Genomic DNA, 13,660 nt, shown 5'->3' on the forward strand with positions numbered 1-13,660 from the left:
ATAGAATGAGCTCTTTGAAGATTTGTCTCGTCTGTTGTGACAACCAACAGCACAACAGGTCTCGGGTATTGTAAATATTCTCCTCCAGGTCAATGTCTCCCACAATGTTGAGCAGCTCTGTTTGACCAGCATTATGGCGAAGTGAAAATGGTGACGTCATGTGCACGAGCGCTATACTGATAGCTAACGTTTGTCTTTTTCAGATGCTCTGCTCCAATTATTTTTGAACGGAACAGGATGCTGTCCTCAAACATGTTGGAACACCTGAAATTGGTCTTTTGAGAATGGCGAGGACTCGAGACCTGCCAAGACTGAATTTTTATCTTATTGTTAAAAATTGTGTTCCGATATGCTCCCTCTTCATTACCTGTTTGGAAATAAATGGAAATACATATTGAATGCAAAAAGTTTGACTGGTGCTCACTGAGTATCTCCTCCATTTCCAGTTGTAGTTCAATCACATTCTGGCGTTGAAAACATGCTCTAAATTAAACTAAGAAAAACTCTTTATTTTAACTGGGTTCACACGAACATGCACGATTTTATTTTCTTTCTTTAGTTTGATTCTTTTTTTATGTTTGCCTTTTTTTCGAAAATTCGGGTTTGTGACCAGTGCGCATGCGCTACAGAAGCTGGGTGTTGGGTAACAGAAAGCCTGTCAGCAGCTGTTTTGGGATGTGCGAGCTCACGTCAAGCGCAACACGCCAAGAATAACCTCGTAGCTTTTGCCACAGACACCCCGCTAATCCGGAACAGACCGGAAAGTGGAGAAAGAAAGACGCTGTTTCCCCACTAACCCATAGCCTTATATCGTATTGACTAAGTTGACAGGATGGAAGAACTGCTAACAGAAGCAAGCCAGTAGTCAGCTGGGATGGTCCACGCTGATCCGCTTGGCTTTGACAATGCAAATAGGTAATGTATTACGTATATGTTTCGGTGTCGCTGTCAGTGCTTTCGTCTCGTGTTTTCGAGCATAGGTCAACATGCTTCGGGCTCGCCAGCATTAGGGCGGGGACATGTATATCTTTTGGTTTTCCCAAATTTCAAAAACAAGTACGTGCCTTTCTGTTTTGTTAAAGCTTTCTTGTTCACTTAGTTTGTGTGATCCACCAGCAGCCTCCACCGGGATGGCAAGTACAAGCTCTGCCTCCGGCACCAAGAAGCACAGACGGCGTGGTAAAAAGCACCGCAGAATTCGCACTGAGGAGACCTGGTGAGACGAACGTACAATACTTGGATTCTAAATTGAATGACATGTGACATGCACGGCTTGTCACTCTACACGCGTAAACTTTACGAAGCTCTGCAAGGTTGTCACCCTCCCCCCACCAAAAAAAAAAAAAAAGTTTTTGTGGTGGTTGGTGTCAAGCTGACTCAGAGAGGGTTAGTTGTCAGGCTACAGTCACTCAAGGCCATTAATAGAAGCACATGCTGAGTTAAGATCCCACAATACACATGTGCACACACACACTCCATTCCATTTCACATGCATCTCAAACAGGCTTCAAGAATGGCACACAGTACAGCAGCACTGTACATATCTGTGTCAGTGTCATGTAATGATAAGACGCGAGCATCCAGCTGAGTTTTTTTCTGGAATTTTGATGACTATTTTTTTGTCACTTTTTGTATTTACACTGCGTGCGTTACATTTCCAGTCACACGTCAATGGACCTTTCCGACCTGTCAATCATGCCTACAATAATAGCCAATCAGATAGCTGCATTGTCTTAACTCCTGTCTTGACTTGCCCCTCGTAGTCATGTCCCACCTGCAATGCTGGTTATTAGTCGCGTGTGCTTTGTAAAGTTAATTTTAGGAAGAAAATGGTCGTCAGATCCGCTTGTGGAACGTGTAATTCTGATGAGATATCCAGGTGGGTTACAAGGGGCCTGGTTGATTCATTTTCCAAAGCCTAAAACACAGTTGACGAAGTATCTACAATGGATTAAGGCTCACAGAAGAGCGCACGTACAACTAAGTGTGGACAATATCAACAAACGCAAGGCTGTATGTTCAAGGGTAAGTGAGGGAGAAGTATCTTCTCTAAGTTTGATATCATTATTATCAGTGCTTTATACATTGCAGGAGAACAACTTTCACTTTGTTAGCGTATCACTGACCTGCTGAATGAAGTGTGTAATGTTTTATGCCGAAGAGTTGGGTTAGTGATACATAAATGCGCCATGTCATGCAAGAGAAATGTCTATTTGTATCCCATCAGACTTTTAAGACAGAGCACTGGGTTACATTACAAGCCAAGTCAAATGAATACACCCTCTCACTTCTCAAGACTGCAATATTACTCATGATCTTTCCAAGTAAAAAGTACTCACCCTGCTTTACATGCACAGTACGATTCCACTATTTTATCCTGTTAGATTTCAATATGAAGTTTGTGAGGCGTCAAACATTTATGCATCTATTGCCAACGTTTCGGTGTAACTCTGACGTTGTCTCCATCTCTATCCAAAATCTTAATTCCGTGTACATATCCTTGCGTGAAATAGCTGACCCCTCTCTGTAGAACCTTCTTGGACAAGTCTGCCCCATTTGGCAAAAAACATACCGCAACGTTACTGGGAAATACGCGATAGAGAATCCACTTCAAACCTGTTCTGTTCAGTCGCCATTTTGGAAGATTGTGGGAGATGGCAACTATTGCTAAGGGGGGCACAGTTGAAGATCGCCAGTCAGAAAGGTCTATTACAGTAGGCATCGTGTTGGCCCAAAAAGAGAAAAGTCATCTAATTGGATACCTTCAGATCAAAATCGTCTGTATCCATTATCTGCCAGTGTGAGTGCAGTGTAGATACAGATGCTTTCCAAAAATAAATGGAATTTCACAGGTTTATTTACATCATTCCATTCATAAAGTTAAAATTTTATAGATTAGCGATTTAATGTCTAAATTGTAAACAATTTAAAGTATTTATTTTTAGGCTTCCAGGTCATAAAACCCACACAATTATGAATAAAAAAAGAATAGAATATTGTGACAAAATCGGGCCAAATTTTGCAGGTGATAAAGGTTTAAACTGTCACACATTAATCATCTACCAAACTCAAAGCACCTGCATAGGTTTTCGAAGGTGTCAATCCAATCAAATTTTCGATGATATTCAAATTTTTTGGAAAGGGTCTGTTTGCACCGATAGGATCCCAGCTCCATTTCATCCATTCATTATTCAGCAATCATCCCTAAGTTATATTGCATTCAAAAGTGGCAGTGTCATGACAAGTGGCCGTCATGTTTATGGAGTTCGTGATCAACATAGAATGAGGACTTTAAACACCTCTAAAGTCTTTCGTAACAAATACATTCTCAAAAACAATTGATTTCCAAAGTACATAACTTATTCTACTGCACACACCTCCAGAATATTATTAAATTTGTACAAAATAAGTTTTTAGAGTAAGTGACCCATTTTAAACAGTGAGGTACAGTGCTGTGTAAAAGTATATACCGTTACCTCTCTCAAATATTTTTTTTTTGCATGGTATCCCCACTTTGTTTAAAGGCTGAGGAAAGTTATTTTCCTGACTCAATTCTGCCTTCTCCCAAATAAAATGAAAATTAAATATTAAAAATAAACAACACGTTTGAAAATATTGCTGACAATGTGCAAAGACCGAACAATGTTGTATTGAAACTTTGTGCTATAGTTTAAAACATTTTTTCATCACTGGGTGAATATTTTTTCGGCAGCGATTACAAACTAGGACTGTGACCAAAGTAGAGTAGGGTGTATACCTTCTTGGATGAGTTGGCCCTCCCCTACTCTATTCACACAACAAGGCCTTATTCCAGTTAATGACTTTTCTGCACAATTGCTATTTCCTTCTTGATAACTTGGGGTATTTCTCTACCACTGCAATGCTTATCAAGCTATACCCACAACCTGAAACAAATACGTTAACTGTTGTTTGTTATTTGGGAGATAGTGTTCCTGTCATGTGCTCCTGTACATGGTGCAGAGTGAGGCAGGGGTGATACTGGACGGCTTCATGTCGCTGCCGTGCATGACACGACATGAAGCCGTCCAGTATCACCGCTGCCAGCTCAGAGCACCACCCAGCCACCGGCTAGTATAGCCACAGTCTGGTGCACTGGTGTTGGGGCCTGTCCAACAGAGACTCTCAAGGGGAAAATAAAAAATAACGGCTTACTACATGCACTAGCTTGCAAACTCAAGCTACAGTAATTGCCACTTTTGCCCAGTCTCTTCTTTATTGTTAAGTTATGGACATGAACCTTAACTGAGGCAAGGGAGGCCTGCACTTGTTTAGATGTTATCCTGGCTTTTTTTGTGACCTCATGGATGAGTAATCGTTGTGCTCTTGAGATAATTTTTGTTTGGCCAGCTCCATATTTAGATTTGAGGACAATATCTTTCACAGAGTTTACTTGATTTATCTTTGTCCATTTGTATTGATTACCTTTGACGTTAAATGTGGAGAAAAATGCAACAAAATATTTTCAGAAGGGGATATTTCACATCACTGTAAATTTGATGTCAACTTTGAGAGTGCCGCAGAATTTTGGCATTTACAAACTTTTAGGTCAATTTTACACCAATTTTATCAGCCTGATCGGTATCGGCTGATAAGTAGTATTTTATGCTATTTGGCTTTAATGTCGTTATTCGTCAACCTGATCAATGACGCTATTAATCGGTTCCGAAATAGACATTTACTCCGCATCATCATCTTCCACAGTATAGTATAGATTAGTAGATTTATATTCACAGTCGATTATTTTTACCATTGTCACGTCTTTTAACATAGTACTGGAAACATCTAATGGCTAATAAAGATTAAAAAAAAAACATGTTGGGGACATGGGACAGAGAACACGTCTGAGATAGCATATAACTAATGGATCAAACTACAAGACAAATTTCCATTTTCACAATTGGACTACGGAAAAATACAGCAATAAAATCTTGTTTTCCGATACCACCACATCATGTTTTTTCCAATAAGTGGGTTTTATCTTAACTGAAATGATAACAAGACAACAAGAGTGGATCGCGCCAACTCTGTTATAAGGACAAATTGGGGAAAAGGATATGTTGGCGCTCAATGGTGCTCAGGACTGGAGAGGACGTTCGTTTAAGGCTTTCGTGAGGTATATTTAATACTTTCAGTACTTTTAATACGATATGGCTCACAAGCAGGCTACATAATGTTATGTAGCCCAGCAAGATAGTACTAGCACTAATGGTTGTGCGTAAACATGTTACGGTTCTTGCAAATCATGGTCTAAAGTTTGGTGTGGGCGACTTCATTTACTTACAATAAAGTAATTATAGTTTAGTAGCATCCATTATTTCTGTCCTGTTGTAATGCGGATTTGACCTGACAGGAATACATGACCTGCAGAGGAGTGATTTCCAAACTCTATGGAGCCACGGCACATACAGTGGTACCTCTCCTGATGGAATTAATTTGTTTTGGAAGTTGTTTCGTAATGTTAAGTTTTCATTAGTAGAAGTGTTTTTTTTCATGTAAATAGCCCAAGGCCACTGCCCTCCAAAAAATAAGCACTCGAAGTTCATAATGTAAAGGATGATTGAAATTCTTTTACCTTTGGTATTAGGTGACTATACAAAGAGAAAGGTGAGTGGGGAGCAAAAGGCATCATAGGGCACAGAGATGGAGGTAAATGTTTGACACCTGAGAGAAAACATGTACGAATGTACGCATGCGCACAACTTAATTCCACTTACGTTTCTTGAGGCCCATGGTGAAGAAAGATGAATAAACTTGCAAGAAACATAAACGAAAAACTCAAAAAGTTGTACATTACCAAAGCATGCTAGCGTTGGACAGCGTGTGAAAGTGCTAGTGTTGATTCAGTGATGCTTGAGTGTCCAAGGGAAACAAAAAGCATCATGAGAAAAGATTGACATCCATCCTAGCCAGTGGGATGCCAGGAAGATTCTACGGCGATAGCCAATGGGAGACTAGCTCTATTGCACCGCTTTCAAACCAAGATACAGGATGCTTGCATTCAATGGAATTTGGGGTCTGAGAATCTAATGCCCATTTTTGCCTTTCGTATCCTTAATTTTCCTTTCAAACTAGAGACGATGTTTTTCCAAAGAGGCGTTTCATAACCTGAATTTTCTGTTACTAGAAACGGTCGTAAGTAGAGGTACCACTGTATTTAACAAATGAAAAAAAACAAACAAATGTCACAAAAAGTACTTATATTAATTCCTGTTTGTACATCCATCCAAAGAAGACTATTGGTTTGTTCTGTCACTATGCCTCATTGCCATAAATAGATGAGCAAAGATACCTTTATTGTAACAAGCTGAAAGGAAAACAAGATTTTTTGAGCAATTAAGTACACAAGTAAATGCAGTAATCCTAATAGTATAAAGCCAACTTATTGTTGTATATTTTTAACTGAAACTTTAAAACCAACTGGAGAAGTTTCCTTGAGTAGTCAAAGTTGTGACAAAAAGTGAAACAATGCAGTTGTTGTGGACCTTTTTCTTCTTTTGACAATGAAAACAATTGAAGTACTAAAACTACACTGTTGGAACTGTTTATGTAGTTATTATTTCAATGATCATCACAATCACAAGTCGCGAAACATGTCAGTGATGGTAAATAAATGTTGCCTCCTTTCAGTCAAGGGTATGCTTAATGAGGTTCTTCTGTCTCTTCTAGTTGTGATGACCTTTGTGACAGACCACAACCCCAGATGCAGGATGACCTTTCAGTCACACCTTTCACACCAAAAACGATCCTAACTCAAGGAAGTACCACAGTTGAAGACCAAGAAATGACCCCCCATTCTTTGGATAAATGCTGCCCTGACCAGGACCCCCCCACCAGAGATTTAACATATAGCGCTTTAGCTTGCCCCCGGTGTCCTAAAAATATTCCCCAGAGCGCCATGCCCCTGTCTTGTATTCCCCTGACAGTGACACAACTCAACCAGCCACTTTCTATTACACATTACAGGTCAGCCCACAACCAGTCACTTCCTGTTACACATGAGAGTTCTGCCCACAGCCAGCCAATTACTTTCCCAGCTCAGAGTCCCACCCACAGGAAATCCCTTCCTGTTACACCTCTGAGGAGACATTTACTTCCCGTCACATCTCAGAGCCCCTCTCATAGTCATTCACCTCCCAATTCAAATCAAAGCTTTACGCAGAGCCAGCCACATTCTGCCCTGGCTCACAGTCTTGCCCACAGCAAATCACTCTCTGTTTCACCACAGAGCAGAGATTTACTTCCTGTTACATCTCAGACCCTTGTCTACAACCAGTCACTTCCTATGCCATCTCAGAGCTCCACTCATAGCCAGTCAACTTCTATTCTCTTTCAAAATCCCACCAATAGCCAGACACTTCCTGTCTCATCTCAAAGCCCCACCCATAGTCAGTCACTTTTTATGTTATCTCAAAACTCCGCACACAGGCAGGTACTTCCTGTCTCAGCTCAAATTTATGCATACAGCCAGTCATTTCCTGTACCATCTCTGAGCCCCACCCATAGCACAAGTCAATCACCATCAAACTTCAGTAAGGAAATGCCATATGATTTCAGCGCATGGACTCATTTACGTTTTGAAAATACAAAATCTACTCCAGCAACAGCTAAAACCACCAGCCTTTTCCCAGCAAATGCCTCAACCACTGCTCCGTTAAATACTTCCCACCCAGATCCATTACTTCTCACCTCTGTTAACTTCACGACCAATGTCTCCTCCTCTCCCGTCTGTTCCTCTCTCTGGTCCTCCTCTGGCACCTCCCTTCAAAACTCAAAACCTCGCCCTTCAACCTCTGTGATGTCATCAGTGCCAATGTGCACAACCATCCCCCCACTGGCCCAACTGAACCCACCACCTGGAGAGTTAACGCTGCCCCCTGCTCAGCCTTTAGGTTCTGATGATGAAGAGCAAGAAGACCCGTCAGATTACTGCAAAGGTGGCATTCTCAAACCTATATATGGTTTTCCAGAAAGGTTTTCAACTTATGTGAGCACCAACTAAATGCAGAATTTGTGACTCTTCTGGTCTGTGTGTTCCAGGTGGTTACTACCCGGTCGCCATTGGGGACCTCTTTAATGGGAGGTACCATGTAGTCCGCAAACTTGGCTGGGGACATTTCTCTACTGTATGGCTCTGCTGGGACCTGCAGTACGACCGAACAGTTTCATGTTTCTCTTCTCTGCCTCCTGCCATGTCCTCTAACAATGTGTTTGCTGGGTTTTCAGGAAGAAACGCTTTGTAGCATTGAAGGTGGTGAAGAGCGCACCCCATTACACAGAGACAGCACTGGATGAGATCAAATTACTCAGATGTGTGAGTGTGAAGCCTTGATCGATCACATCTGGCAGTTAGTCCTGCACAAAGCCCTTACACCCTGTCTTGCACTTAATCCTATATGTACTCCTGCACGTATTGTTTCACAATGTTCTTGCACCTTGTCCTGGACCTAGTCCTGCACTTTGACTCTTACCTGTGCACTTTTTTCTGCATACTTTCCTGAGTCATGGTTATTATAGAAAATGAATACAAAGGGAATGGCTAAAACTAAAATTGAAAAAAACATTTTGGACATGAGATAAAAGAAGTCTTTTTTTTTAAAAAAAGGTGAACTAAAATAACTTTTTGTTTGAAAACCTAGTTTCCAGAATCAGCTTTAAGCAAGTGTGTAACAACACACAAGGAATTTGTCTCCAGTCGTCCTTGCCGCCCTGGTGCGACATTCAGAACAAAGAACAAACTAACAAGAACAAAGAACAAAACTGCAGTCTTCTTCATTTAGAACAGTTAAGAATGCGTCAACTCTACAATTATGTTAAACTTATACAGAGTGCCCTTACCAATTTGCAATTCCCGTTATAGACCTTTGCAATGACAACGGGAGCAGTTTAAAGTGACGAGTTGTGCGATAGTCTTCAGAATATAACACAAATACTAATACTGGTTCATCAGCAGGATATGACAGTGAGTCTCAACAAAAATTTATTTGCTGATAAATAATTTGACTTAATTGCCAGAGGGGAAGAACTTTTTGCCTGTAGTTTTGACTTGCATTGATTGGCCGCGCCTACCCGAAGGAAGGAGCTGGAAGACCAGGTGGCCAGTATGTGGAGGGTCTGAAAGGATCCTGCCTGTTCTGGACCTAGTTCGAGTTGCGTGCAAGTCATCAATAGTGTGTAGAGTGGTGCCGACAATCCGTTCTTCAGTGGTTTAGATTTTCCGTTGCAGTGGGCATTTTTCCTTTTTTGTGGCAGCCCCAAACCAGACTGTGATGGAGCTACACAGTACTGATTGGATGACTGTGTCCAGCTGTCTCAGCACCTCTTGTGGCAGGCCATGCTTCCTCAGAAGCCGCAAGAACTACATTCTTTGTTGGGCTTTTTTGAGGCTAGAGTTGATGTTCGTCTCCCACTTCAGCTCCTGTGAGACTGTAATTCACAAGAACTTGAAGATCTCAAAAGTTGACACCAAACAGAAACTACAACCACAACCACTTGCCTCTTGTACTCTTCCTTCGCTCTCATTTTCTTCATTCATCAACTTCTCAAAGTATTCTTTCGATCTATTTAGCACACTGCTGGCACCAGTCAACACAGTTCCAGCTCTATCCTTAATCATCATTACCTGCTGCACATCCTTCCCATCTCTATCCCTCTGTTTGGCCAACCTGTAGAGATCCTTTTCTCCTTCTTTCATGTCCAACCTTGTGTACATGTCGTCATATGCCTCTTGTTTAGCCTTCATCACCTCTACCTTAGACTTCCTGTATTTTGGGTTTTCACCACCAAGTCTCCTCCCCTTTCCTACCAGAAGAAACCCCAAGTACTCTCCTGCCTGTCTCTCTGATCACCTTGGTTGTTTTAGTCCAGTCTTCCGGGAGCTTCTCCTGTCCATTGAGAGCCTGTCTCACCTCTTTCCAGAAGGCTGCTCAGCATTCTTCCTTTCTCAGCTTCCACCACATCTCTCTGCTCTACCTTTGTTTTCTTCCTACCCACCACCATCCTATGCTGTCGAGCTACACTTTCCTCTACTATTACCTTACAGTCAGTAACCTCCTTCAGATTACATCATCTGCACAAAATATAATCCACCTGCGTGCATCTACCTCTGCTCTTGTCGGTCACTATGTTCCTGGCTCTTCTGGAAAAAAGTGTTCACTACTGCCAGTACATCATTTTTCACAGTTCACCACCACCTGTAGGGCTGCATTAATTAGGAAACAGGTCTACTATGATCTAATTAGTCTACTGAATTTAATGTTAAATATATTAAGCAATGTTGGGGATTATGCCACATCAATGAATAAACAGACTTCAAATTCAGAAATAGCAAATGAAAATGTAGAAAAAATTGTAGGTTATATTTTCTTGGAGGATGCATTTGGGCTTATCTTTCGAGGTAATGGTAAAAATGAAGTCAGTGATTTAAGTAGATTCCTTTCTCGCATGAGAGAGGTTAAAGCCCAAATGACGTGCCTATAAACATTCTAAAATAGGTATTGTAATTAAAATTACATAACATTAATAACTACTGATAAAAAACACTAAAAAATAAATAGAGTAGAACGTGTCATCCATGCGCAAATTTGTGGAAGTTTCACTCGACATCCAAGTGGTAGCCATATTGCATGCAACATCATCGGCAGACGTCACACTGGGACATTCACTATTTAAAACATGTAGTGGGACCTGGTATGGGAGAAGAACAACAGAGATTTTCGGATTTTTCCAACACCCCCTCTGACATGGAAGCTCTTTTCGAAGAAGAGAACATCTCACAATCGAGTGACGTGACCAGAGCAATTTTACCCTATCGTTTCGAGCCATATTTAGATGATATGCAAATCACTTCTAACTAAAAACAGACTCCCCGACAGTATGTATGACAGTATATAGCGTACTCAGCCGCGAGGGATGACGACCGCCGTAAAGTGGCCAGGGTCGGCGCCACACTGAGCCATCCCAGCTCAGTACCACGATGACCCACCCCATTACCGAAGCCATGATCGGTGGACACGGCGCACTGAAGCCCGTGATCGAGGGACGTGGCGCCGAAGCCATGATCGACACATTTAGCACCCCTGATTTACGGATTATGCCCCCCACAACTATTTATTATTATTATTATTTTTTTTTTTAAGTAGCTCTATACACACATACCTGTCTTTGGGAACCCACAAAGCTCTCGTCCTTTTCACTTGTGCAATCCATTTCTCACGAGAACTGGGTCTTTTGGAAAAGTATGAAGAGCGAATCCATCCTCCCAAGTGTTCGAGCGATATCCAGCAATACAATGACCTGGCCTTTTTGCTAACACAAAGGAACATAGAGCTCCCTTCCTGCAGGTTAAACTGGTATAAACAGAAGAGGCTGCTTGAGTGGGCGTCTGCTGATATTATCACTTTCTGCTTCTTCTCCTAAACAAATCCCTCGAGAGGATTTTCATGGCGGGAGTTACAAAAACCCATATACATCAAAACCATGTTATGTGGTGAAAAAACAGATGGGTCCATTCCGGCTGCCTTTATTAAAAAATTAAAAACATACTAAATATGCTTTTCCTGTCAGTGGCCCTTTAAAGAGGATGCTATAATTTAAAACAAAAAAACAAATAAATTAGGCATATTAAATGTTAACATTGTACATCAACATAAATGCGAGTGGTGTGACACTGTCGAGCAGCTCTTTTTGACCGGCAATATGGCGCTGTGAAAATGGTGACGTCACGTGCACGAGCTCTATATTGCCTGTTAAGGCTTTTATGAGGTTTAATCCTAAAAATTGGGAATTTTTCTGTACATTCCCCAAGTCTGTTTTATTTTACGCATTTTTATCTCTGATAAAGAATTTATTGTTCTACATTACAATGGTTATTAGTCTTAGAATCCCTATCATTTTTTAATTAAAAATTATATAATTGAATTATTATTCACCAATAGTTTCAATAACAAACATTTATACTATTCCTTGTCATGATCAGTTTTTGGGAGATATATTGTCCAAAAAAATTGATTAAAATATTTGACAGGCACCATAATATGGTGAAAAAGAACAAGAGCAACAGTGATGTGATAAGTTGCAGAGACTAAAGGTTACTTTATACCAGTTCCATTATAACTGCAGCTCTCCCACATGTAGTTGTCGACCACGTGAGCATAAAGTGACTGTATTTGTTTTTGTTTGTTTGTTCCCGTTTAGAACTTGTTTCCATGACGTGCATCCCAGGACTTGTATCGCCGATACCATAATGGAAAATCCAAAACCATTTAAACCCTATCCTAAACTGAGTACTACACCCAATCCTACACCTTCATAATACAAGAATTTTGAATTTTGTTGCTAGCGGTGTGTTTTTACTATTCATATGGCAATAAACATTTTAAATCTATTGCAAGACCCAGTCCACCATCTGGTCTTGCATTTAGTCCATACCTAGTCCTTAATTTTCTCATCATGTCAGAGACCAAAAGGCCCTCATGGTGTCTCTGTCCAGGTGAGAGACAGTGACCCCTCTGACCCCCACAGAGAGACGATTGTCCAACTGATTGATGACTTTAAGATTTCTGGAGTCAACGGAGTGCGTATCCTTCATCCTGTCTACCTGTCTGACCTCGTCTACCTTTCTGGATGACCCATGTGTACCTGCCAAATCTTTAACCTCAGGCTGTGTTAGATGTGTGTATGGTTCTGGAAGTTCTTGGTCATCAGCTGTTAAAATGGATAATCAAGTCAAATTACATGGGCCTTCCTCTGGTATGCGTTAAGAGCCTCATTAGACAGGTAACACACACATGACAATATGCCCTGTCATGTAATAAATATGTCTAATGTTTGTGTTTACATGTGTGCAGGTGTTGCAGGGTCTGGACTACCTGCACACGAAGTGTAAGATCATCCATACAGACATAAAACCAGAGAACATATTGTTGGATGTGGATGAGGTCTACATTAGAAGGCTGGCTGCCGAGGCCACTATCTGGCAGAGAGTGGGTGCCCCACCCCCTTCTGGATCATCAGGTGATAGCCATTGATTAAATTCAGCAAGAAGGCTGTAGGACCTGTCAGTCTTTTTATGCTCTTCTCACTTACATCTAAGGCTCTTCCTATTGAGTCTGGACTTGCTTATTTGCCTAACTTGTTGCTGCTGCCTTTAAAGCTCAAGTGCAGGCTGTTTTCCTCACTCCCAGTTTTCTGTTCTCATGGTCTCCTTTCTATCTTTCTCTGTCTCTCTTCTCTATCTGTGTATATGTCTGTCTGTCTGTCTTTTGGTTTGTCTCTCCAGTCAGCACTGCTCACTTGGGCATCCAGGTAAGTGTCCAGCTGTGCTGCTTGCTATGTTGTGATTGTTTACTCTGCCTCAGTTCATGTCTCTTGACTTTTGACCGGTTGGACCAAACTCGGTGCAACAGCCTGACCGTCATCACCACCTCCATACCACTCACTCCCTAACACACAAATGTACACAAGGGGGCCTTTCAGTGTGGAGCAGCTAACAGCCTCTGCTGCGCCTCGCCTTGTCAGTTTTCATCCTAGTTCTCCTTTGTGCTCAGTCATTTGATGTATGAATACCACTACAGTAATCCCTCGTTTTTCACAGTTAATTGGGATCAGAACCACCCACAAAAAGTGAAAGACCACGATATAA

At 41.3% G+C, this 13,660-nt stretch overlaps 1 protein-coding gene across 6 annotated transcripts in view; it reads left to right on the forward strand.

Moving 5' to 3' along the window:
* Window positions 1-640: 640 nt before the first annotated feature.
* LOC133493208 (SRSF protein kinase 3-like) overlaps window positions 641-13,660 on the forward strand; it is a 32,640-nt gene continuing 19,620 nt past the window's right edge. For 4 of the 6 annotated variants that reach the window (XR_009792901.1, XM_061806294.1, XM_061806297.1 and 1 more), the window contains exons 1-9: window positions 641-915; window positions 1,117-1,216; window positions 6,688-7,955; window positions 8,059-8,167; window positions 8,245-8,332; window positions 12,509-12,596; window positions 12,689-12,795; window positions 12,867-13,032; window positions 13,298-13,323. Coding sequence is in view for 5 of the 6 variants with exons in the window: in XM_061806294.1 (XP_061662278.1) it covers window positions 906-915; window positions 1,117-1,216; window positions 6,688-7,955; window positions 8,059-8,167; window positions 8,245-8,332; window positions 12,509-12,596; window positions 12,689-12,795; window positions 12,867-13,032; window positions 13,298-13,323 (1,962 nt within the window). In the remaining variant the exon portion in view is untranslated. The other 2 variants (XM_061806306.1, XM_061806325.1) reach the window with 2 other exon arrangements.

This window comes from Syngnathoides biaculeatus, chromosome 2, assembly GCF_019802595.1.
Source record: "Syngnathoides biaculeatus isolate LvHL_M chromosome 2, ASM1980259v1, whole genome shotgun sequence".
In the NCBI taxonomy this organism is placed as follows: domain Eukaryota; kingdom Metazoa; phylum Chordata; class Actinopteri; order Syngnathiformes; family Syngnathidae; genus Syngnathoides; species Syngnathoides biaculeatus.